The 27,527-nt window shown below is 43.4% G+C and overlaps 1 protein-coding gene and 2 pseudogenes across 1 annotated transcript; 1 reads left to right on the forward strand and 2 right to left on the reverse strand.

The window, feature by feature from the left end:
* The window catches only part of LOC136482558 (cysteine-rich receptor-like protein kinase 15), a 40,884-nt pseudogene extending 40,002 nt beyond the window's left edge, over positions 1-882 (reverse strand).
* A 996-nt stretch (positions 883-1,878) lies between these two features.
* Positions 1,879-2,865, forward strand: LOC136482559 (mannose-6-phosphate isomerase 2-like). The gene is made up of 2 exons (XM_066479774.1): positions 1,879-2,211; positions 2,506-2,865. Exons 1-2 carry the CDS (start codon positions 1,924-1,926, stop codon positions 2,824-2,826), a joined length of 609 nt encoding a protein of 202 aa, XP_066335871.1. The 5' UTR covers positions 1,879-1,923; the 3' UTR covers positions 2,827-2,865.
* A 10,622-nt stretch (positions 2,866-13,487) lies between these two features.
* On the reverse strand, positions 13,488-23,616 carry LOC136480512 (uncharacterized; annotated as a pseudogene).
* Between the last annotated feature and the right edge of the window lie 3,911 nt (positions 23,617-27,527).

Here is a 27,527-nt window from a genome sequence, read left to right on the forward strand (position 1 = left end):
ACTCTTGGGTTTTGGTGATGGTAGCAGCTGGACAGGCTGTGGTAATGGTGATGGACTTGGAACGAGAGCATTCGAGGACTCTGAGCTCCATGTCGGCTCACCGGCGAAGAACTTACTGGTACCGTACCTCAAACTGCACCGCAGACCAAGAATACGTCCCTGCCCCTTGCCGCCAGGCGAAGTTGGCTATGGCCAGCTCGCTGAAATTGTGGATGCAGTTGTAGCAGATATCTTGAACCAGGTCAGGAGCGCACTGTGCCAAGCAGTAGAGCTGTGGAACGGTGGTGCTCCCATCATTCTTGTCCACACGGATTGCAGTGTAGTGCTTCGTCGTGGAGAGAACTTGCGCCACTGTGTCACTCAGCATCGTCTTGAAGAATTTTGTGAAGTTTCGGTTCGCCTGCTGCTGGTTCTTGGCGTCCCACCAAACGGGTAGCATGGGCTCTGAGCTGAGATTCATCAGGATGAGCGCACCATCGTCGACAGCAGCAGCCGAAGTATTGACACGGCTAGAGGAGTCCATGTCAAGGATGTGATCCATGTCCGAAAAGCGGATGATGCACATGTCATAGAAGATGGTCGCGTCCTTGCTGAGCCTGCACAGCTGCCTTGCGTCCTTGAACGCGGCATCGACACAGTGGCTGCAGGAGGAAGCGCTGAGGTCGCCACGGCATAGACAATGTTTGGGGCGACACCTGAGGAGCCTTTGGCGAATAGATCGCTTGGGTCGCTGCCTCCTACTGTAAGGAGCGAGGACGACAGAATGTCGACGTTGAATTGGTATGTGCTGTTGGCCGTGTAGTCGCTGGTGCCGCAGATCTGCCACGGCTCAGCGGCGATTATCGGCGGGAAACCAAGGATAAGCAGGAGGATGAGAAGCATGGCTGGCTTGCGCCAAAGGGGATAGCTTGCACTGATGGCTAACGAGGGGCATCTTAATTCTTAAGCAAGGATAGATCTGCGTGGAAAAGTCACAGGTCACAGGCTCACAGCCATCATCGTCTAGGAGAAGGAGCAGTGCAACGAGAAAAAGGGTCGGACTGAATGTTAATGCATGGGTCCTCGTGGAAATTTAGCGGGTGCGGTCGTTACAAGAAATTTTGAATCCAGTACGTGTGGAAGTTAGTAGTTACCTTTATGAGTTACAGGGAAATGACTTTGATTAGCTGTTAGAATGCCTTGATTGTGTTGCTGGTCTAGTTTGGCCTTGAGGTGGAAAGCTTAGAGATGGACAGTGACAAGATTCCTGTGGGAGAGAGAGGGTGGAAATGAGAGAATGGTATATTGGCCAATGGGGTAGTAACATGTCACCATTTGTTCTTCATTTCAGACTCGGTGATCCTTTCTTAGCACCAAAAGGTGCTACAGTGGCAAAACGACCTCCGGAATAGGTTGGGTAGGTAATGTTGAATATGACAGATCAAGCAAGACGAGCCAACTGATCCGATTGGGCAGCAAATATGGTTGAATGTGCCAACAAAGTTGTATTTATGCTTACTGAATATATAGTCATTTAGTGGTGCGAACCAAACAACTTTTTACTAGTAATTCTCAACATAAAATTAATTGAAGTCCCATGTATTCTTGAAAAACATGGAATCGATACAAATTGTGGGATATTATTAGCCTTTTCATCCATCCCTGGCCTGCTTCTGAAGACATCTTCTAGATATCTCATGATTTTTTTTCCATTACAAGCATGAATTAACTACAGAAAATTAGAAGCCTGTGGAGGTAGAATAGTCCTTTGTGCTATGTTATCTTCATCCGGTTTCTCAGGGGTCAATTACATCATTTATTCTGCTACTTCTCTAAGGCAGGGTGAGGGCATGACTTATATAAAATGGAGAGAAATATAATGTTTGAAGAAATAATTCATGAAATTTGTTCTGGCTAATCTAATACTCTGTCTAATTCATCCTGATGATGCTTCCATGTATTCAGGCTAGAAGTTTAACAAAGAAGGAGCAACTAGTTTTGTCATTGGAGAAGCAGTACCCAGGAGATGTTGGTGTTCTGGCAGCGTTCTTCCTAAATTTTGTTAAGCTAAATCCTGGTGAAGCACTTTATGTTAGTGCGAACGAACCTCATGCATATCTCTCAGGGGAGTGCATTGAATGTATGGCCACTTCAGACAATGTTGTCCGTGCAGGTCTAACTCCGAAATACAGAGATGTGCAAACTCTCTGCTCGATGTTGACTTATAATCAGGTCAGTTGTTTTACTCCCTCCATTTATTTGCATTCTCCATTTATTATCACTACCAGCTTATAACCCCCCTTTATTCATCATTTGATGATGAAATGTGATTGCTCAAAACATGTGGAGTTTGATTACAATCTTATTCGTACTAAGGGGGAGGAGGGCTTATCTTAATATTCCATCTTGTTTGTTAGTCTTAGTTAAGATAGTCTAATGAATGATGTTCCTTTCTCATGTAACTTACATATCTTCGCTGAAACATCTTGCCACATAAGTAATAAGTTTTTGATTTTCTACATGCAGGCCTTCCCGGAAATTCTGCAAGGAATGCCTGTACAGCCGTACGTGACTCGTTACACCCCATCAACTGATGAATTTGAAGTTGACCGCTACTTGCTACCTCCTGGCAAATCAGTCACCATGTCTCCAGTGCCTGGTCCATCCATATTCATCGTCATGACAGGAGAAGGAGAAATCCAGGCAGGCTTCATGACTGACAGCGCAAAGGCAAAGGAAGGTGACGTTTTCTTTGTGCCGGCTCACACCAAGGTCAAGCTTTACACTTCTTCCCCCAGGTCCATGCAGCTGTACAGGGCTGGGGTAAACAGCAGTTTCCTGAGTTGATGGGCAACTGGTTTCTAGGGTTGGCATCTGTAGGTTAGGTATCAGCTACACAAGAAATTTCATGTTTGATACTTGCTCAAAAGTTAGTTAATTAGGTGGGTTATCATAGTGTATAGGAAAGATGGAGAATAATTTCATCACTTTATATCTTGTTTATTTTCCCAAAATGTTGTATTACATTTTCAAATATCCAGTGACCTGTTGGATCACAAATGGATCTGTAATTGAGTTCAAAGTTGAAAAGGTTAGCTCCTTTTGTTTTGGTGGCATGCAAGAATGGCTCGCCCCTGCATCGCCCTCCCACGCGGGCGGCTTGGGCGGCCAACCCTAGCCGCTGGCCCCCTCCCCTTCCCTCCCCTCTTCCGCTGCGCCGCCGCCAGAGCAGGCCGTCGACAGGGCTGCGCGGCCCTCCTCTTGCCCTGCCATGCCCTCTTGAACGGTTTCTGCGGGATGGCTGGGCAGCATGCTATGACCCGTGGTCTTGGCCTGACACTGTGCTGACGGACATCTTGGGCGAAAGCCTCAGTGACGGTGACACCCTTGGGCGCCGCTTCCCCTATTGAGGGCGTCGCGTTCCCCAGCACTGTCTTCCATGGGCGAAAGCTCGGTCCATCTCGGACGAGTGACGGTGGTGTCCCCGACGTCATTCCCTTCCTAAAGGAGTCGCTATTGAAGTTCGTCTCGGCCACGACATCGCCTTCGGGTTATGCTCTTCGCTTCTTGGCGCTCGGTATGCGTGTGGAGGGAGGGACTTGCAGCGTGAAGTTGGAACTGCTACTTCAAGGGATGTGGCTCGACAACGATGACATGAGGTGAAACCTCCCCTTCGTGGACTGGATTGCTTCGGAGGTCGGGCAAAAGCCAGGGGCGGGGTGGAGGATCAAGATTGGAAGTCGGAGATGCTCTTCGGTTTGAGCTCAGCAACGATGACCTGTTGCGGCCTTTCGCTTTGGGTTGTCTGCCTATTTTCAATAGGATCGTCTGGGGTCTGCCATGGGAAGTCGGAGCTACTGGCTGCATTGCAATCATGCTCGGCGACGATGCATGGTAGTTTTGTGTGCTCTTCCACGCCGCGTGGGTGGGTTAGCCCTTTGTGTGTCCAGTGTTGGCTCCACGTTGGGCTACCCTTCTTCTACATACAATTCTTTCGACTTAATTGAGTGGCAGAGCTCCTGCCTTATTTAAAAAAAAAGAGTTCAAAGTTGAATATACCTTTTGTGTTCATGAAAAAATGGAGGTTGACTTATAGAAGTGTAGAAATGAATTAATTCCAGACGACAAGTACCATGGACCCCATTGAAGCCTCAATTGCATGAACAATCACAACCTTGAATGATTGAAAAAAGGCCCATTGAGACTATCTGTTTCAAGCTCAAGGCTAGAAACGTGTGATGGAACAATTTCCTGTTGCTTCGCGCCTGAAATAGGTGAAGAAACTAGGCATGCATTTGATGAACTATTCTGAGCAAGTTATTCCTCATCATGCCGAGTCTACATAGATGAACGCATGAAGCAACATTAGCTTGCATTTGATTAGCACTGCATGGATGAACATGAAACAACATTTGTATGCATCTAATCAGAAGAAATACTTCTGTGAACATTGAGATTGATAGCTATATAGAAGAGTTTACAATCGAGACCAGTGTTCCAACTTTATATAGACCACAATTAGGGACAACATTGTTGAGATAGAAATTTGAGATGTGACAACATTGTTTAGATAGATATTTAAGATGTTGAAGGAAACTGAGAAGAAAGTAGGGAATTTCAAAGAAAAATAAAAAGAAAGTAGGGAATTTTTAAGGAAATTTTAGTAAGAAGAAAATGAAAGCTTTGGTAGCCATTGTTGAACAAGTTCGAAGTGGATCAAAGGTCGTTTCTCTACTAGTGTTAAGTAACCCATTTCATTGAGCTCATTTTCCCTAAACAACCTTCCCAACTGTTTCTTGTTGTCCAGCAGGCTCTTCAAGTTCAAATAGGCTGTAGCAAAGCGTGTAATACCAGCACACACTAGATCTTTCCCTAGACATTTTTTCATGAGTGTCAGCACCCTTGTATGTAGGAGAATAATGGAATGTTGTCAAAGATCTTGCTCTCACAATTGTGTCATCAATTTTCTTAATCTTGCCTATATCCTCCAGCATTAGATCTATAGTGTGGGCAGCACACCCAGTCCAGAAAATTGAAGGTCTCTTTGCTTTCAATAGATCTGCTGCTGCCCAATTCACACTAGCATTGTCAGTCACCACTTGAACAACATTTTTCTCTCCTATTTCTTCAATCCATTTGTCAACAAGTTCAAAGATATATTGGCCATTTTTCTTAACAGATGAGCAGTCCACCGAGTCTAGGAAATAAACACCATAAGCACTATGAACTACAATATTCATTACTCCCCTACCTTTCTTATCTGTCCATGCATCTGTCATAAGTGAACAGCCTATGAGTGCCCATTGCTCCTTATGGTTCTTCAATGAATCCTCTACCTTCTTCTTAGCTTTCTGTAAAAATGGACCACTCATCTCATATGCACTAGGCCCTCTCAAGGATCTGCCAAAGTCTTCAACTGCCTCAAGCATGAGGTGAAAGCTAGGAAGTGTTCCTGTATTGTGTGCAATGCCAGCTTCATAAAAGAATTGGCAGATGTACTCACAAACTCGATCTCGCCTCTCTTCTCTTTTCTGAGTTGACAACTTAGTCTGCACCTTATTGCTAAGGCTTGCTCCCTTCTTTGCAGCAACAACTTCTTCAGGAGTGAACTTGGAGAACCTCTCCATAGGGTTACTTGCGCTTCTAGTTCTCCCTGAGTGAACAACAACAACAGAATTGCCACCATCTTCTTCACTTGATGCTTCTCCCTTTGAATGATCCAAGTTAACTTCATCTCTTGCCCTCTTGCGTTCTTTGGCTTTGTTTTCCTTGATAATATTCTTCTTTGCGAGCAGTTCAATCATCTCCGCCTTCACATCAGCTAGAACTTTTTCACACTTCTTAACATTGCATTTCGGAATGTGGGCTAGATGGAGCTTGAGCCTTGTGATGCAACCTTTGCACACCTTGTCACAAAAATTGTACTTGAGCTCATGCTTCTTTGCTACATCTGGAAGAGTACAGTACTTCCAACCAGGGTCACTTGTGGAAACAATAGCTCGTGCATTCTGATCTGTTGGGGGCAGAGGCAGTGCTTGAGGCAACAACGACTGCACCTATGCAACAAAATTAAAAATTCACATATGCAAATTTCAACAATATACAGATCGAGACAATATGCAGCAATCTACGTACAGTCGAGGGAGAGGGATCACGAACTAACCTTGTTGAGACTGGGACATATTGAGAACTTGAGAGGGATCCCTTCCCCTTTGCAGTCGCAGGCTTGCAGCTCAGCTCATGGTGGCTCAGTGGCTGCCGGACTCAAGCAGGCGCCGCTCAGCCGCCCAGCCGCCGGACTCAAGCTCCTGGTAGCTTGCCCAGCAGCGGTTGCCCAACTGCGCAGCCGCCGCCGCCGCTAAAGTCTTCAGCAGCCGCCGCCACCCAGCCCGTCGGCGCCCAGCCGCCCAGCCGCCGCCGCCCAGCCGCGTGAAAGACTGAAAGGGTGTGGAAGTGTGTGTGTGAGACACTGTAACCGCTCACTGATGCTGTTCGTGGTATGTAGGATTTAGGGTTTCATTGGTTTTGGGCTTTAGTGGGCTGCCAGGTTTCCAAAAACATGGCCTATTTGGAATAGCGCCGCTATTTAAAACGCTAAGCTATAGCCTTTAGCGGCGCTATAGCGGCGAAAGTCGTCATAGCGTTAAAAAGACCAATAGCTTAGCGGCAGGTTTCTCCCACCGCTATAACGCGGTTATAGCACGGCTATAGCCCGCTATTTTTTTCCATGCTAAGTACTATGGGAAGAAAGGAAAGGACTGCATACTCTTGGGTTTTGGTGATGGTAGCAGCCGGACAGGCTGTGGTAATGGTGATGGACTTGGAATAAGAGCATTCGAGGACTCTGAGCTCCATGTCGGGTCACCGGCGAAGAACTTACTCGTACCGTACCTCAAACTGCACTGCAGACCAAGAATACGTCCCCCTTGCCGCCCGGCAAAGTTGGCTGTGGCCAGCTCGCTGAAATTGTGGATGCAGTTTTAGCAGATATCTTCAACCAGGTCAGGAGGGCACTGCGCCAAGCAGTAGAGCTATGGAACGGTGGTTCTCCCATCATTCTTGTCCACACGGATTTCAGTGTAGTGCTTCGTCGTGGAGAGAACTTGCGCTACTGTGTCACTCAGCATCGTCTTGAAGAATTTTGTGAAGTTTCGAGTCGCCTGCTGCTGGTTCTTGGCGTCCCATCAAACGGGTAGCATGGTCTCTGAGCTGAGATTCATCAGGATGAGCGCACCATCGTGGACAGCAGCACCCGAAGTATTGACACGGCTAGAGGAGTCTATGTCAAGGATGTGGTCCATGTCCGAAAAGCGGATGATGCACATGTCATAGAAGATGGTCGCGTCCTTGCTGAGCCTTCACAGCTGCCTTGCGTCCTTGAACGCGGCATCGACACAGGTGCTTCAGGAGGAAGCGTTGGTTGAGGTCGCCACGGCAGAGCGCCATGGCATACACAATGTTTGGGGCGACACCTGAGGAGCCTTTGGCGAATAGAACCCTGGAGTCACTGCCTACTGCAAGGAGCGAGGACGACAGACTGTCGATCGACGTTGTGTTGGTATGTGCTGTTGGCCGTGTCGTTGCTGGTGCCGCAGATCTGCCACGGCATTGTGGCGGCGATCATCGGCGGGAAGCCAAGGATAGGCAGCAGGAGGATGAGAAGCATGGCTGCCTGCCTTGCGCCAAAGGGGAAAAAGCTTGCACTGATTGCTACCGAGGGGGCATCTTAATTCTTAAGCAAGGATCTGCGCGGAAAAGTCACAGGTCACAGGCTCAGCCATCATCATCAAGGTCGTGAATGTTAATGCATGGGTCCTCGTGGAAATTTAGCGGGTGTGGTCGGTACAAAGAAATTTTGAATCCAGTGTGGACTGAACGTGATGGTACCAGGGTTGAATTAGGAGTTTTGCATCGGTTTTTCCGAAGGTGGCCTTCCTGCCTTTCCGGGCAGGCATCTTTTAGCCATAGATGTTGGTCCTCGAGATTGGTGCAATGTGTGGTGGATATATTGTACGTATTTGATATATATAGTTTATTTATGTGTACCATACTTATATTTATGCAATAATACGTACAGCTGCCCCATGTTCTCTCGCAAGATGCTCCTCTCGCTGTCTGCTCGCAAAGTCGCACGCAAGTCACCAGATTGTCCTTGGATCAACTCATCCGTAGGTGGAAACGCACGAGCCGCCGCCTAGGGCAACGCTGCCACCACCCTTGCTACCTAGGGCCCTTCTTCTTCTTTGTCTCCGGTGCATCTGCCGGGTAAGAAGGAGAAGGCTTTTAACTGTGTGTCGTTATAAAAGTTGGTAATTATCTACAAGCCATTAAAAAAGTTGAGTTCTCACAGGTGCCACTGCTGTGAACTTTTTTGTCCTCCACGCCACTTTCAGTCAGATTTGGCTCTAACGGTGTCAAACCGCGGTCGTGAAAAGTCCAAAATATCCTTAGATCTGAATATGCAATTAATTTTTTAGGCATCTTAATGACCTCAAATGAAAAAACTCAAAATTAGAAAGTTGTAGATCTCGACAATATCTACAATTTTTGTATAAAAATTATCTTTATTTAATTCTTTAAAAAATATGATTTGATATTATTAATGTCTTAGAAAAATCACATTTTTTTGTACGGAATCAAATGAAGATAATTTTTATAAAAATATTGTAGATCTCGACGAGATCTACAACTTTTTAGTTTTGAGTTTTTTCATTTGAGATCATTAAGATGCTAAAAAAATTAATTGCATATTTAGATCTGAGGGTATTTTTGACTTTTCACACCCGTAGTTTGACATTGTTAGAGCCAAATCTGACAGAAGTGGCGTGGAGGGCAAACGAGTTCAGAGCAGTGGCACCTGTGAAAACTCAACTTTTTTAATGGCTTGTGGGTAATTACTAACTTTTATAATGGCACACAAGTAAAAGCCTCAAGAAGAAGAGGGGACCCATCTCTCTTTTCTGCAAGTTTTTAGTTTTAGTTTGTTTCGGGTTTAGCACAAACAAATCCACCAGCGAAATCAGATGATTTTTTGTCAGGATCTTGTTACCTGTGATGGTTTCGGTGATTGCCACGACGAGATCGCCATTGCAGGTGTTGATTTTATCGGCAGACGGTCAATTTGTGGCCATTATCTGCAAAGGAGAGATGCTCCTGGGCACTCCCAATGAGGACAGTTTCTCCTGGTCATCGATCTTGTCATCGATGGTCGCGGAGAGGAAATCAAGGATTGAAGGTAATGAATCTGCATCCTATATTGTTCCCAACGATGCAACTATTGATATTATTTCATCGATTTAGATACATTTTGGACTAGTTCCAGAACATTAGATCTTGCGGTATGTCCAATGTTTTGGAGTTGATTGCTGGATCTAGCATAAGGACTGCACTCTGGCTTCGATGTTCAAAAAGGCGATGTTCATCTAGAGCATCGTCTGCATCGAAAAAGAAGACGATGGACGAATCTGGATCGACTATTATACCTTATTTATTTCAGGTTTTTTCAAATGTAATTTTAGGATGTACTGTACCGAGTTTTAATGTAATTTCCCCTTCCCTTTGGAAAACAAACTCATCCCTAGGTGAGTTGTTTCTTTTCGCTGAGTTTTTTATTCTTGGATGCGTAGGCAAGTTAATAGTTTTTTGAATTTTTTTCCTCACTTCTCGGACCCACCAATCCATAAAATTTGTACGCAGAGACACCATGTCCACGAGGCCGGCGCAAGAACCATTCTACATTCTCCGAGAGGAGATCCTGACTCAGTAATACTCCATCACTTCCAGTTTATAAGTTATTTTTGGTATTTCTAGATACACAGCTTTTATTATATATATAGTAGATATATCGTATATTTAGGTGCATAACGAAAGCTATATATCTACAGAAGTTAAAACGACCTATAATTTGGGAGACAGGGTGGTACTTAGTTTCCTCACTCTTTATGCTCTTTATTGTTCTAGTGATTGTAAATCTGAGCACGGTTGCCTGGTTCGCCAATTGTGCCCATTGAGCAACAAAAATGTCAAAGTGATTTGGTTAACTAAACCATTTTTTTTATGAAATCATCTGAGGGGGAGAGAGTCCCCCACCTGTGTATATTGATAATTGGCCCTTGTGGCTTGATGTCAAAGATACAACAGCAACACACTTCAGTTTACATTCAGTACTGAGCTCTATACTCTCGTTTGAAAAGACTGCTATTTGCATACCAACTTGGCTAGCACCATTGTTTTGCTCCAAGGCCGCAGTGAAAACTGAGCACCAGAGGGAAGCTACGTTTCTTGATTGGGCCAGCATTCTGTGGCTCCAAAGCTGAGCTTCTGTTCTGCACTGGCTGATGAACAGTCTCATTGTAGACGCTTGCATTTGGAAAATGACATCATTCCTTCTATCTTCCAGAGTAGCATTAACGTGTGTTGCAGGTATATAGCTGGGTCTAGGCAGCTTATGTATGTCGGCCGCTGAGGTGATATTGTCCGTTTGAACCTTGATCAACTCCGAGAAAACTTTGGCCAAGGGGCACTCGAGCATAATGTGCGCTGCTGTTTCAGACCCCTGAGAACTGACTTCGCAAGTACTGTTAGAGGTTATCTTTTTCTTGAACAATTTTCTTTGCATTGAATGCGATTGTTGCGAAGGTGCCAAGTGAAGAATTGCACCCGTTGTGCTGCGTGACTTCCCCAAATGAACTTAGCTCGATCGTCTTGTTGCTGCCCTGATTTCGGAAGTTTGTATAGCAGTGCTGCAGAGAAGGTGCCGGTCGTGGTTATGAGCGGGTTCTGTCTAGTATCGTGTGCATCGGCTAACTGAACTTGTTGCAGCAACTCTTGAGCAGTCTGAAGTTCTTCAGTAGCTTGTGGTGATAACCGTGGCACAAGGTGACGAATGCTCCCTGAAGTCGCAACCTGTGCTATGGTCTAACAGCCTGTTCGGGAGGCCGTATCGTATCATGGATTATTTACTGCTGGCTGGTTTGGTGTGAGAGAAAAACACTGTTCCCGGCTGGAAATTTACGATCGTTTACGAGCAAGCGAACAGGCTGTAGTCGGCTTCCTGCAGTGTCTGAGAAGCACCAGGAACCTGTCAGCAAGGCAGTCATCACCAAGGTTTACTCTACAGATATATTTTTAAATATCGGTGGTCACTAATAAACAGGAATATCGGATATATCGGAATTCTATCGGTGATAGAAAAAAGTTTCGAAAAAAGTTTAGACAAAAAATAGCTCATTTTATTCAGGAAAACACATAGATCATTTCTAACGCATTTAAAATAAAAAAACTAAATAAAACCATATTATCAATTGCCCATTCAACGAGGAGGGCAGCGACACAACTGGAGCATGCGAGTGTTTGCGGCGGTGGCAACTTGAATCTGGAAGAGAAGAGGAGAGAAAATGAAACATGGATTAAGGTTAGAGCATTGGGTGGGCTTTGGTGTCTATTTAGGAAGACAAATTTTAAAATTCTGAAAATTTCGGGTGATAGAGTAAAAATTTTGGTCCCAACCGATAAACGGGATATCTCAAAAATTTCGCAATTTCGGGTCCAACCGATAAACAGGATATCCCAGGCGTCGAACCAGGAGGTATTGAGTCCATTTCCAAGCTTCACCGTGGTCACCGCTCTGTAAACTGGCAGCAAGGAGTGCTTCCATTGTGACCTGTTGAGCTCGCCCTGCAAAGTGGCAATGCAGGCATGTTCAGGGACCCAGATTGCCCAGGACGAAGTCGAGCTCTCAGTGATAGTCATTATGGATGGCTAGGTCTTTGACTCCAAGGCCTCCAGTGGTGCGTTCCGAGCAGACACACTCCCAGGCGATGAGGCAATGAGCGCCTGAAGCTGGCGATTGGCCGTTCCACAGGAAGGCCCTTCTTCGTCGATCAAGCTATAAGATCACACCTGGCGGCAGTGGAGTTGCTCACATTAGGTACACCAACTGACCGTCGAGCAACGAACTGATGAGCACCGTTCTAGCCATGGCATTTAGCAAAGGACTCAAGGGAAAGGCACGCATGAAAAGAAAAGGACTCGGCCAAGGAAACCGATTCGGTTACTATTCACAAGGTTTTTTCTCCCTCCAATCTTCTACAACCATAACTTCTTGATCCGAACTGTAAGTAATCAAACGAAATGATTGCGATGAGCTCTATGTATCTAGTCTCTTATCATCAATGTGAGCGATGAAAAAAAATTCATTTTTTGCCACAAATTAAAACCCTTGTTCAATATTTTGCCAATTTACGCTTTCTAATATACAAAACGTATTTTGGGTGTTACAAATGTTCGCGACATGGACAATGTTATGACACGTAATAATTAGTAGTAGCGAGTGTGCTCCACTTGTTTTGGACTAATGAGACTATAAGCTGTAATTATGTTTGTATGGACTTCATCGCTGCATGTTATATATGTATGATTTTCTTGTCATGATTTATTGGTTATTGAATGTGTGATATATGTGATGGTAGTGTGATATATTAATAATATCAAATATAAAATATTAGATACCAACTTTTATTCAAACATAATAATAAAGTATATAAAAAAGAGAAAATAAGTGTCGAACCTAATGCTATCACTGTCGGATCTAGCATTGACTCGACATTGATATCTTTGTATCACTGCTGGACATAAAGATGGATGTCAAAAAGGCAGAGGAGGTGGTGGTGTGAGAGCTAGCCGTTGTAGATTTTTTTTTTAATTACACAGTACAATGCAGGCGCTGACAACGCACGCACACTCACCCTTATGAGTACATGCATGCAAATCCTACCCTACGAGCATCTTCGAAGACAGGGTCAATAAATTCTCGAAATTGACGAAGTCACCACAGGCACCCAACGACTGCCTCGTTGGCTGCTACAAGATCCAATTCTGACCGCGATGCTTTATTTACTTACACCCAACATTGATGTGCACCATTGAACTCAACACTTCAACAGGCCCGGAGGAAGTAGAGCTAAGCCCACGTCGCAGCGGCAGTAGCATCTCAGCAGTCACGGCCTCATGGCCGCGAGCGCGGCGTTCCTGTCCATACTGGTGGCCCAGTAGTCTCATTGGGGTTTCAGTCTGCTAATCAAGCTATGGCAACAAGGGCCACGTCGCTCCAGGATTGCGGGGACCTTTCATTCGGCAGTGTCCACAAGAGGCAGCTCTGCCGACGCTGCGGCCTGCGGGAATGGAATTGCTTCACGAGCCCAAATGCCGGGCCGGTCCAAAACCAGAAGCAAAGGAGGCGTGTGAGGAAGTAAAAACATAAGATTTGCGGGCCGAAAGTAGAGCTGCATAGAAACAAAGCAGGAAAGATCGTTTCTTTTACGGAGACATTCAAAATCTCGGAAATATATAAGGGCACCAATGAGTCAAGCATGTTTCCTAACTTTGTGAGTTTTTAATTTATTTATTTTTATAAATTGTCTATTCTCTTCGGAAATTAAAACCATTTATGGAGCATTATATAAATTTGATTGTCTTTAGAAACTCAAAAATCAGGGTCTCACAGGCTCCAATTCAATGACTATCCCTCAACGACTGTTTGGTCCTTCACTTCTAATAACAAAGGCAACCTGCGATGTTCTTGCAGCTATTTAAAAAAGGCATACCTCATACCATACAATAAGTAATGATACATTGAGACACAGATCCAGGCCCAAAACTATACATGATTTGGTCCTATTATGATGACGACGAGACGACGACGTCAAACACCATTTGTATCATCTTCCTCCCGAGATGCCAGATATTGTACCACTGCGTATCTTTGATGAAGGGTATGACAGTACGTATGGGTCAAACCCTTCATCCTGCATTAGAGAGAGCAGACTGAAGCTCATGTCTGTATGCGTCAACTCTGGGAGTGGCAGATCTCCGTCAAGGTACCGCACCACTTCTTGCATATTAGGCCTTACATTGGTAAATGGGTGTGAGCATAATAGCCCTAGCTTCAGTACCAGGCATGCTTCGTCGACATTATAATCACCATGTAATTTGCTGTCGACCGTATCAGCTAGTGATCCTTTGTGCCAATGCTCAAGTACCCAGTCAACAAGCACCACTTGATTATTATCCCTTATGTTGTTGTTCACTGGCCTTTTCGCGCAGGTAACCTCAAGAAGGAATGCACCAAAGGCAAACACATCTGTGAGTGGGGATGCCCTGCCCGTGCTTATCAATTCAGGGGCGAGGTAACCCATGGTACCAACAACATGCGTGGTCTGTAGATCGCTGCCGTGGTCGTACAATCTTGCAAGGCCAAAGTCACCTAGGTGTCCGTTCATTTCACTGTCAAGAAGCACGTTACTCGCCTTGATATCACGGTGGACGACAACTTTCTCCCACTTCTCGTGGAGGTAGAGAAGGCCCGTAGCAATGCCTTTGATGACCCGAAACCTCTGAGCCCAACTCACTGTTATCTTGTCCACATCGGAGTATAGATACTTATCAAGACTGCCATTTCACATGTAGGCATATACTAGAAGTAGTTCACCTTTTCGCCTGCAATAGCCAAGCAACTGAACAAGGTTACGGTGTCGAATGCGGCCTATGCTGACAACTTCAGCAATGAACTCCTTCATACCCTGCCTTGATTCATGGGAAACCTTCTTCACAGCAACTTCCAGTTTCGATGACGGAAGCACTCCTTTGTATACCTCCCCGAATCCTCCAGCACCTAGCAGGTTCTTGCTCTTGAATCCTTCGGTGGCGTGATACAAATCCTTGTACGAGAAACGGTGTGGCTTGAATTCAACTTCCCAGTCTTCTTTGACCTCAGCATATCGCCGTTGCCTCCTCACCAGTGAAATGATGATGGCACCCACAACGACCATGAATGTCGCTGATGCTATTGGCAGGATAATTTCCAGAAGTATTGATTGAGGTTTCGGGCCCTGCGGAGGTAGCTTAGGCAGTTTGGTGATGTCGATCACCGGAGCAGGTTTGTTCATGCCGAAGCTCCAGCCAAGCACGTAGTGTCGTGCGTCAACTGAGCCGGTTGCTGATGAGAAGCCGATATATGATGACTTGTGTAGAACTGCTGAGAGGTCCAAATGGGCTGAGATGAGTGGCTTCTTCGGTTTCGCCATTTGGAGTGGAGCCATGGTAACATTGATTTTCTTGGCTTCTCCGTTGTAGTCTACCCAAACATGCATGGCATCACCACTGACAAGACTCATGTTTTGGAAGCTACTATTCCTATCATCAAAGTAGCCCGCAGGGTAGGACTGTATAGAGTGGAGATCGTTGATGTCGATGCCAACATGGTTGGCGTTGATGTCTTGGAACTCGATATTTAGGGCGGTGTCTAGTTCAATGGCCAAGATATGGTTGCTCAAGCTGCCTCTCTTATCGGAGTTCATGAATCCTAAGTATTGGCTGGACATTGCATCTGAGAAGTTTGTGCTTGGAGCTATGATAAAGGCCAGGCCATGTAGGCACATGATTTGGTAGGTAGAGCGGATGGCAAACACAAAGGTCACGGAGAAAGAATGCACTCTATCATTGTGTGAACCACGGAAGTGCAATGGAGTTGGGTGGAAGGCATGGCCTTTGGAATCAAGTGTACCGTTGGTTAACTCAAGGAGTCCGTTTGACGTGACTGTGGCAGTGTCGTCCAAGCTGATATTAGTGCCTGTAAAGCCAAGGTACAGGAGTTGGTTATCAGGAGTTGATGCAGTGAAGAGTGCAGGTTCATGGCCAATGAAAAGGAGGAGGCAGAGTAGGAAAAATTTCAGGTGAGATGTGAGTGGGCTGCAAGGCTCAAGCACTTCATAGGCCATGCTGTTTCGTGCTTGTACATAGCTAAGCTAGCAGAGTACAAAGCTATTTAAATTGATTCGCATTGAGGCCAAGTGGCTTCGGTGCCATGTGTCGTCCACACACGTCATTGTCTGACGTAGTTAACACTTCAAACGAAGAAAGCGATTTTTTTTTTGTTTTCAATTTAAATAATCCATAAGTTCCAGCTTCAGACCTCGTAGCTACCACAAGAAGAATTTACTGTTTTCTTGGAAAAAATTACACAAAACCAGGATATAAATTAGGATATCATTTTTTCCACCAATACAAGATGTACCGTGGAATTAGTATTTGGATCGTGACACTTGAATATGTGATCTATAATGATTGCCTAGCATAAAAGGAACAAAGACACTAGTGGAGAAACAACTTTTGATCCACTTCGAAATTTAGCTTTAGTCCCGGTATTTTTCGCTCCCGGGACTAGAGAAACCTTTAGTCCTGGTTGGTAGCTCCAACCGGGACTAAAAGTCCCTGCCCAACGGCTACTGCGGTAGGCTTTTGCTGCAGGGGACATTTAGTCCCGGTTGAGCTACCAACCGGGACTAAAGGTTAACTTTTACTCCTGGTTGGTCCCTCCAACCAGGAGTAAAAGTCTACTCCTGGCTGGAGGCTCCGTCTGGGACTAGAAAGGGACCTTTAGTCCCGGTTGCTGTCTCCAACCGGGACTAAAGGTCCCCTCCTGTATACCCCTTCTTCCTCCTCGAGCTCGAGCCACTTCGAGCTCAGTGTTCTTGCTTCATCGCCGGCCTCTCTTCTTCCTCATCGCCGGTAATCACAAGATTTCTTCGATTCCTTCATCGATTCTTCGGTTCTAAAGGTTACCAACTTTATACTCTGATGTTTCATTAGTAGCATATCTCATTTTGTGGACTAGATATATGTGGTTTTTATGGTGGGTTTTTTTTATTTGTAAGCCATTTAAGCTCAAAATCACTTTAAAGTTTGCATATTTGCATGAAGGAATGTTAAAGTAGTTATTCAAAACTAGTATTCAGCTTTCATTTCTAGCATGCATAGCACACTTCATGGTTTAGAGATATAGAGAATTTTAGAGTTTTTTTAATTTTATTTGTTTATAAAATGAGAAATTTATATTAGATTAAAAATGAGTATAGAGAGTAGATGGCAACTGCTTCCGGGTCCTCGGCCTCTCATCGGGTTCTAAAGCGACTGAGGCCGGACCTCCCTCTCATTGCATGCGGCAAGTGTGAGGAGAAGATTGTGATGGAGTACCGGGTGAGGAAAGAGTGTCCCAACAAGGGCCGTATCTTCTACAAGTGTTTGGATCGCAATGTGAGTTATTTTGTCGCATTTGATGATTATGGTTAATTTATACTTATTTTCATGATGATTGTGATTAAAGTTCTAATTTTTTGTTTTAATTTCAATGGAGATGTACCGTGGAATTAGTATTTGGATCGTGACACTTGAATATGTGATCTATAATGATTGCCTAGCATAAAAGGAACAAGAGACTACCAAACTACATGTAAACATACGGTGCTTTATTTAGATTGCCTGTAGCCACCGCAAATGAGTTCCTCTAAGTCGTTCTCATGATCAATTGGGTCTTGCCACCTTTATTTACTGGATATCATATTAATAAAATCCTTGTAAATAGAAAAATTGCTCATACAACAAAGCACCTTTTATAAACTCTAGCATGCTAAAACTATTAGGAATATTGTTTACATTGCTACTAGGTTAACCTCACGAGATCTACTACTCACGTGCTTGGAGGCTGGCTCACGGGCATTGGGAGGGAGAATAAAAAATAGTTTTTTGTTGGGGCTGCTGCCATTATTTGATGTATATTGGTATTTCTTAACGCCTACAGAAATTAATCCGCAAGCGTACGGAATTACCATTATAGCTTTCACCCGGAAGTATTCAGTGTATCGTATTTTCATAGGGAACGGAGGTATTTCTTCTAACTAATTTGTCTAAGGACAACACAAGGATAGTTGGTAAGGGTAGAGAAGGATTTCTAAGGCTTAGGGTCTAAGGATAGATAAACTCTACTTATACTTGCTTACTTCGGGCATCGGGTTTCACCTGGTCTGCCAGATGATGCTGGCCTCCAGCTCTACGCCGTACCCGAACGTGGAGGATTACAAGGGACAGACAGGGCTGTCACCATCTGCCGCCTATCCCTCAACCGGAGTATACGAGGTAAATGAAGGTAGCCTCTAGCCTAGACACCACGTCTATGCTATCGACTACTACTCTAACGTCAGCTAGGAACATCTGTCTTTATCAGGAGTCCTCTACTAGAACATCCGCCACAGGGACGGACGACGAACCCACAAACAAGTAAGAGTATAGCTTAACTACTCAAAGACTTTATACCAAAAGAATCATGAATATTCACTTAGCGGGAAATCCTGTTGAGGCACACGCATTCGTTGGGGTGCAAGGCGGGGAGACACGACAAGCCCAGCTCTTCCCCATACTCTTCCCACACATCTCTCCCTATTTCTCTTCTAGAGCTAGCTAGGGCCTAAGCCCATGGAGTGATGCTCTTGCTCTTGCTCTTTGATGCTCTTGTGCTCTCTTGTGTGTTGTTCAAATGTGGAGCTCTAGCCCTCTCTTTATAGTAGCTATAGGTCAGTTTCGGTGGAGATAAATATGGAAACCTCCTGAACTGACCCCTAGGGGCATTGATTGCACCGCCTGTGCAAGGTGGGGCCGAGCGGAGCTAGGGGCGGTGCGCCCGCACCCCTAGTGCGCCCGCACTAGGCCTGGCCCACTTCGGCATCGCCTTCGCGCTATGGGCTGCTGGCTGGGTCTGGATCGCTCCCACGTCGGTGCTTGGCCCAGTTTTGATGTGTAGGTATGTCGTCTTTCTTTATTCCATTGCACATTTCTACTTTATGCTTCCTGGTTTGTACCTTTTGACGTGTTTTCCAATGTATTCCATGTGTATGTCCTGAAAATGATCAACTCACCAAAACTTATGGAATATGTTAGTGAGAAACCCTATTTACTAAGTTTGGTGTTTTGTTTGGATGGTTTATATATAATCGTTGGTGGTAAAAATGTGAGTTAAGGACTGCCAACAGTGTATACATGATGACATTGTTCCTTGAAAAAACAAAATTATTTCTTTTATGTAGACTATTTTTAGAGGAGCATATTGGTTGAGGGGGCGCTACAATAGCATGAAGATAAAAGGGAGAATTTTCAAAATGCAAGCAAAGCATTGAAGTTATCACTTTAGAAGTGTTTGTCAAGAAAGGATGACAAGTAAATGTAGACTTTGTACATGATTTCCTCCTATTTATGTGTGGTCTTAGGGCTCAGAAATTATTCATTTTCTAAAAAAATGGTCGCAAGGCATGGGCCCTTTGGTGGTGCACGATTTCAGTTGGTATGCTGCCACATATCAGCTTCTATTTTCCTTGTTTCTTACACTGCTAAAGAATTGACCTTCACTGCTGCCCCATCACTGTCGGTTGCTTACGAACCGGCAATGACAATGTCTTTAGGCCTATCACTGTCGGTTCGTGGCTCGAACTAGCAATGATAGGCCAACCGGCAGTGATATTAGGGTTATGACTACTAGTAACTATCACTGCTGGTTCAAGCCAAAAAAAAAAGATCACCACTGCCAGTTGTTGCCGTGAACCAGTAGTGATACTATCATCATTGCCGGTTCGTGGCTAGAACTGGTAGTGATAAGAACCGGCAGTGATAAACTGCACCACAAACTTCTTAAGTTTCTCATATGATGTCCCCTAAAGATGAACTTTATATCAAAGTAGTTGTACTCGACAAGATCTACAACTTCATAGTTCATACTTTTTTTATTTGAGATAGTTTGTTTGTCCAACTTAATCCATATGCTCTATAGTCACAAGTTAGTGTATAGTGGTAGGGAATGATCTCGGATGAAGAAACGGCCAAAACAAAAGTTGTAGATCTCAAAAAGTTACGCAACTTTATAATTCACGACTTTTTTTATTTGAAGCCATTTTAATTCTGAAATATTTAATTCACTAGATTTTATAGAATTAATACCAAAGGAATCCATATGATCTATAGTCACAAGTTAGTGTAGTGGTAAGGAATGATGGGCATGTTAACACCATGGGTTTGAAACCAGTTATGATAAGACGTTATCACCACTAGTTTGATGTTTGATCCTGCTATGAGGACACCATGGTGACTGTCGGTTTGGCATTTGATTCGGCTGAGGACGCCAGGTCACCGCCGATTTGCCATTTGATCCAGCTGTGCAGCAGTTCGCAGTTTTATCTGGCATTAATGATCCCCTAATCACTGTCAGCTGAAAGTATGATCTAGCGGCTTCGATGGTTGGGTCAAGCCATAATATGTTCTTTCATCCAGAAATGATATTGCATTTCCACGATATATATTGAAATAAGGCATAAAAGCATATTGGACAAACCATACAGATACAATCATCAAATCCATACAATCTGTCGGGGACAAGTATATATTTTACAAGAGCCATCCAAGCTAACTCAGAATGTGAGGAAAGACATGACCGCTATGAGCAGGTATACTACCCAAGTTGCCCCTTGATTACATATTACCAGTGTTATCTACACGGACTTATATAATGAAACAACATAGTTGTGCTTGTTCAGATAGCTCCCTAGTATGTGCCTCTACTAGCATCAACAGAGTGGGTGTAGAAAAATGTAAGTCCATGTAGAAATAGTCACCTATCTCCTCCACCAAATGAATGGACGCTCTAGTCGTGCTCTGCTCCACTAACTGCCAAGGCTCAGAGGGTTATGCCACAAATTATCAAGCATTTGGTCTATATGGTGGAACACAACATTATACTTACTTTTTAACTTACTAATTGTACAAGTGTGTAATTTAGAAATATATATCATATTTCATAAAAATTGAATTATTCTTCATAATAGGTGATATTAGTATTTACATGTAAATTTGAGAGATACTTTCTATTTTTTTTATAACGGATGAGTGGATAATTTAGATACAAAATGAAAAGGTGTTACTTTACATTGACTTTCATATTGTAATATATGGATAATTTGATGCCAACTTAGGTGTACATTGCATTACCTTTGGTAATGGAAGAGCTGGCTAATTTACAAAGAATATTAGGGCGGTATTTTTAACTTATCTTTGATAATGACACAGGTGGCAATTTTAGAAACAAACTCAAGCGTTATTTCAAATTATCTTTTATGATTGCATAGGTGTCTAATTTATATGCAAAATCAAGGTGTAACTTTTTTATTTTTCATAATAATGGTAGTTGTGGGTAATTTTTTTTATAAAACTAAAAAGATCCTGTGACTATTATTGGCTATGATGCTTAGAGTCTACCATTGTTTCTGGTTATTATGATAATTTCGAAGACCTATTTTTGTTTGTAGCGCGTTAGATGTGAATTGTCATGGAGCCTAAATCACTAATAGTAAGATTAAATACAATGATGCCCCTTGAGAATAAATTTCAATTTCAGTGACTAAACCATTACTATTGCATTTCTATACGAGTAGCTGTTTTCCCCTGAACTTGCCCATTCTCTGTCTCTTTCAACTTTTATTGTACACCCTTACAAACAACATCTTTTAACAGTTACCAAGCATAAATACATCCTTTACTTTGTAGGGCTTGCAACACAAATAATGACTTCCACTGTATGACACATAATATATTAACATAATCTTGTACAAGTGTTCATGTGAAATGAGATATAACCTGGCACAAGTTACAACAGTGCGAGGACATGAAAGTCATCTACCTCCTGAGAGATCAGAGATTGCACTGCTGTTCGTCACTGTCAACTGGTTTGCTATATTCTCTTGATCAAAACTTCTGTTCTGCATCAAGGAAAGCACGTTGAAGCTCATGTGCATTGGGTTTAGCTCCGGTGGTGGTATATCTCCATTGAGATGCTGCATAACCAACCTCATGTTGGGCCTCAAACTGGTGAAAGGGTGAGAGCACAACAAGCCTAACTTTAGGGTTAGGCATGCCTCATCAACATTGTAGCAACCTTGAAGCTTGGTGTCCACTGACTCTAAGAGAAGTCCTTTGCGGCAATGATCAAGAACCCAGTCAACCAACATGATTTTGTTGCCTTGTGCAGTTTGGTCGATGGGCTTTCTCCCACAAATCACTTCAAGGACAAAAATTCCAAAGGAAAATACATCAGTAAGAGGGGTTGCCCTGCTGGTGCGTGCTAGCTCTGGAGCTAGGTATCCTATGGTGCCAACTACATGTGTGGTTTGAGGGTCAGTGCCATGGTCATATAACCTCGCTAAACCAAAATCACCTAGTCTTCCATTCATCTGATCATCAAGGAGCACATTGCTTGGTTTGATGTCTCGATGAAGTACAACTTTGTCCCACTCCTCATGGAGGTAAAGCAAGCCAGAAGCAATGCTTTTGATGATTCGAAACCTTTGGGCCCAACTTAATGAAGGTTTGTCCTCAAGGTCATACAAGTATTTGTCAAGGCTTCCCTTTGACATGTACTCATAGACTAGGAGAAGCTCACCCTTCCGCCGGCAATACCCATGTAGCTGTACTAGATGGCGGTGTTGGAGACAACCAATGCTGACAATCTCAGCAACGAATTCCCTCATGCCTTGCCTAGAGTCATGGGAAATTCTCTTCACCGCAATCTCCAATTTGGATGCTGAAAGCAGTCCTTTGTATACCCTTCCAAACCCTCCTATGCCTAGTAGATTCTTGTTCTTAAACCCTTCTGTAGCATGAAACAAATCCTTGTAGGAGAATCTATGTGGCCCAAACTCGACTTCCCAATCCTCCCGTACCTCAGCATACCTTAATCTCCTTCGAATAAGAAGAATGGTAGTGGTGCCAATCACAAGAACAAATGCTGCAGTGGCTAATGGCAGTACAATTTCCAAGACTTTGGACCGGGGCTCTGGAACTTCCCGGGGTAGGTTTGGCAGCTTAGTGATGTCAATGGCCGGAGCTGGTCGATTCATGCCAAAACTCCAACCAAGCAGATAGTGTCGTGCAACAAATGAACCTGTTGATGATGAGAAGCCAATATACGCCATGTCAGGGATCACTGCTGAGAGGTCGTAGTTCATAGAGAGTAATGGTTTACTGGGTTTGTCCATGTGTATTGGAGCCAAGGTCACGTTTATCTGCTTGCTATCCCCATTGTATTCCACCCACACTTGCATCACTTTATAACTCGTGAGAGTAACATTGTGGAAGGTAGTATCCATGTGATCATAGTACCCTGCAGTGCTGGATTTCAACGAAGTAAGACCATTGATGTTGATCCCAACATGATTGTTATTTATGTCATGGAACAACTCATTTTTATTGGTGTCAAGCTCAACAGCAAAGAAGTGGTTGGATGCATTACCATTGTTGTGGTCATTGATAACACCCATGTACTCGCTCTGCAATGCGGTTGAGAAGTTCCTGCTTGCGGAAACAAGGAACGCGATGCCATGGCCGCAGATGCTAGGCAGGATACAGTAGATAGCAAACACATAGGAGACAGAGAAAGATTGTGCTGTTCCATTGGGAGACTTGCTGAAGCGGAATAGAGTGGAGTGGAAGGCATGGCCTTTGAGCCGTAGAGTTCCATTGGTCAACTCAAGGAGGCCATTTGGTGTGACTGTGGCCACACCGTCGAGAGTAAGGTTAACACCAGTGAAGCCAGAGTAGGAAAATTGGTCTTCACCATTAGCAATGGCTGAAACACATAGCACAATGAAGAAGATGAGTGGAAGGAACAAGGACATATGATTCATCTCACACATGAGGATAAGCAACTCAGTGAATAAGCAAGGGTATAAGCTCGATGGCACTGAAGCTTGCACTCTATTGGGCGATATATATCCCACAAGGAGGTAGGCAGTTTGTTACCTACTCAGTAGGAATGGCCCGCTTGTTTGGAGTCTGCACCCTGTCTTCATTCTTTTTCAATGTAATTGTCATGTGGGAGTATGAACAGGTCAAGTTATTAGTATACTGAAAACGATATTTGTTTGACCATGTTTCTAAACAGCATACTATATATGCACAATTACCTGTTTGTTGCAGTGCATCCAAATTACTAGAATTATCAATGAATTGTGTATCAATGAGTTACATTTTTTTTTGCGTGCCTGCCTTGAGTTAGATTTTCTGTTTTCTTCCTCTCTGTTTGTTCATACTTTCCTATTGTAGCAACGGTGGGGGAATGGTTACATATAAGCTTACCATTTACATGGAGTTGAGCTAGTTTTAAAAAATAAGAATTGTTGAAGAACTAGGTTGAGAAAACCTCTGAAACCCTTGCTCACCTTATAAGACCAACCATGGTAGGACCACGCCATTACCATAAGTCCGTGTTTAGGACTATATTTGGGGCTCTCAGGAGTCCAGTGATCTTACTTGGCCAAAGCTTTAAGATAATGATATTGAGCGTACTATATGTATGTATAGTTGTATTGCACAATCATGTGTGTGGCTAGATGAGATTACCTCGAATCTAGGGAGTCTGAGTGGTCAGGCTGGATGCCGTATGGTTTGTGTGTGGTCAAGACATATTGTGAAAGATTCTTGATGTTGATCTACCTGACAGTGCCAACAATAAATATATACTGGGATTTGCGTTACACAATGGACGGGTAGAGAAAACCCTGGTTTTGGCCAAGTTTTCACTTCGGATATGGTTTGTCGGAGTCTTTGTGTAGTTTTTCCACAAGTGTCAAATGTATAGGAGTATCTTCAAGACTCCTCTTTAAATCATTATTTAGAGAATCATTTGAGTAAAAATCATATTCTATATCTTTGCACCCTCCAATAACTTTTCTTTTAGAGACAATCCTCACTCTCCATCTTTGACTAGCGAGAAAACCAAAATAGAGGACGTCTATATTTGGAGGTCCAATTAAAAAAACTGTTGGAAGATACTTTTTTATTAAAATCTTTATTCTAATAAATTAGGAAGGATTTAGAGTCTCTCGGAGCTGCTCTAATAATTAGTACACGGAATTGAACCATGGTACCTTTTTGGCCATGTTTTTCTTTTATATATTTATATGAAAATCATTGTATATACGCATGCACTTGTATACATGCATACATAATCACTACTGCCGACAGTCTCGAGATTGATAAAATCATGGCAGGTAAGGTACCTCAGCTCAATATCAATAGGCATGGCACCTACCACTAAAATATTAGCACCATAAATCCTAAAATAAATAAATGTAGAAAATACAAGCACTCACATCAACTCGAGATCTTACAGTTGCATAGATTTTATCACAAGGAACCTAACTAGGTGATTCCCATTTTGTTTGGTCATATTTAGAAGAACCCACATGAAAATGTGGCTGCAGGAGCGAAACACTTGAATATATTCAATCCAACTAAAAGACAGCAGCCTTTGTAGCGATCAGAAAAGAAAACAATATTTAGACTCTAGTTTTGTAGTCATTGGTCCACGGTGGACAACTAGGGAATTCTGAGACCGTGCTTTGTGAGGCAGGTGGCCTGACCCTGACTAGCCTATAAAATTAAAAGGAGAAGACTTGAGCTCGAAGAAAACATCTTCTCCAGTTAGCACGGTTGTTTGGGACTGCTGCGCAGTGGTAATCCTAAGATTACTTTCGGGTCTTTGTAATGTTTCAAACTCTGCTTCTACTCAATCAAATACATACCTCAGCAGTACACTCGTGAAAAAAAGAAAAGAAAAAAAACCTAGAGTTTTTAAGAGAGAACCTGTTCAATGGTCAAGGTATATATGTCGGGAATCACACGCATTCTGTGGTGACCCAATTAAGACGTTTATTTGTGATCTTTTGTTGTGGCTAGTTGAGATTACCTAAAATTTAGGGAGTCTGAGTGGTCAGGCTGGATGCCGTCAGGTTTGTGTGTGATCAAGACATGCTGTGAAAGATTCTTGACATTGATCTATGTGACAGTGCCCACGATAAATATATAGTGGCTTTGCCACTATTACAATAACCATTCTCTGATTAACATATGAACATATTTACGGTCTGTACGTAAATGGTCAGAAGGTCTACAAGAAAATGTCTGTCTCCAAAATTGATTTATAGAGGTGGGGTTGTAAGGCTACCGCCTCTTAAAATCAGAATTAACACATACCGTCGTCTTAGGAGGTCCCTGACAATTGATATTAACAGAGGCGGCCATTTTTGCAGAGGCGGACATCTCAAGGTGATCGCCTCTATAAATAGTTGTATCAAAAAACATAATTTTTCCATATGAGCTCAAATTAAGACGATCTATATATCAAAAATTTAAGTCTCAATGTGATCTACAGATTTGTAGTTGAGAAGTTTTTAATTTAAAACTGTTTAGTCTCCCAAAATATTGTTTTACATTCACAAATTTGAATTTAAAATTTAAAATGTTCAAACAACCTCTAATGTTGATATGGTCTATAACAAAGTTGTAGTTCTCAATAAAATCTACAACTTTATAGTTAATTTATTTTTTACTTGAAGTCATTTAGAGTCCCAAATATGTATTTTAAGTTCATAGAATTTGTAATTCAAAATTTAGAATTTTTAAACAACCTTGAATGTTCATATAGTTAACAACAAAGTTATAGTGGCCGACCTAGTCTACATTTTTTATGTTAAATAAGTTTTTGATTTGAAGCTATTTAGTGTGTCAAATATTTGTTTTAAAATTCACATATTTTGATATTCATTTTTTTTTCCAAACAATCTTGGATGGAGACACATCCTATATCACAGTTGCATGGACAAGATTTAAAACTTTGTATTGAAATTTTTGATTCAAGTTCATTTAATAGCCAAATTATTCAACACACTATTCCAAAATATTTATTTAAAATACATAATTCTATATATATACTCATGAGTGTCTAGTGCAGTAGGAGGGAGGTGTTACTGCTTAGCAGTAGGTTGCGTGTTTTAGCGCGGAGAACAATCCAATTTTTTGGTGTTTTTACTGACACGTAAATTTTTCTTTATAGACGGCATTGAGTATCTAACCATAGGGTTCCCTAAACCCCAAAATTAGTGCTATGACAGTATGATTACCCCGATTGATTTCCTTAAACAGTCACGAGTTCGAGGGCTACACACAGCGTGTGCGCTCGTGCGCCCACGCACTATACCACAGCCCATCTTTAGCATCACATGTGAGTCGATCATTGCTACGAATGGGCTGGACTTGCGCACCAATCTCCCGAGCTGGATTACATTTGGCCCAGCCTGCTAACTCCCCATGCGCCCCACGGCGGCCTAGTCTGTTATGTTGCCGGATGTCATGTGGCCATCCGATCGGATCGAATGGTCCACGCCATCCCTCGGCCGCTCAAAACTGGTAACAGCCTGCCTCCTCCAAACCCTACAATTTAGTTTCTCCCACACACGCAAGCGGCGGCGGCAGTGACCGAGAGATCGCGTGCACGGGCACGGTGGCGGCCGCCGGGACGTGCCTGTGCCCATGTGCCTGTGGCCAGGCCGGAGCCGACAGCACGCCGGAGAAGACAGGCGCCGCAATGCCAAGCAGGGGCTCTCTGCCATCCACGACATCTCCGTGAGTCATGGCCACAATGTCTCCTTTTCTGTCTCGCATTTCCATTGAATCAGTAGCTCCTGTCTCCAGGCCATTGCGTTGAATCTATTGCCATTGCTTCACTCATGTGTACTGTGGGGGTATGACCCCGGATACCCACGGCAGACCACATGGGCTGCGCCCTCAGGGGTGGCCCAGCCCACAAGACGAAGCCTTGCGGGGCACAACTCTGGTCGGCG

This window comes from Miscanthus floridulus, chromosome 9 (genome assembly GCF_019320115.1).
Source record: "Miscanthus floridulus cultivar M001 chromosome 9, ASM1932011v1, whole genome shotgun sequence".
In the NCBI taxonomy this organism is placed as follows: Eukaryota; Viridiplantae; Streptophyta; class Magnoliopsida; order Poales; family Poaceae; genus Miscanthus; species Miscanthus floridulus.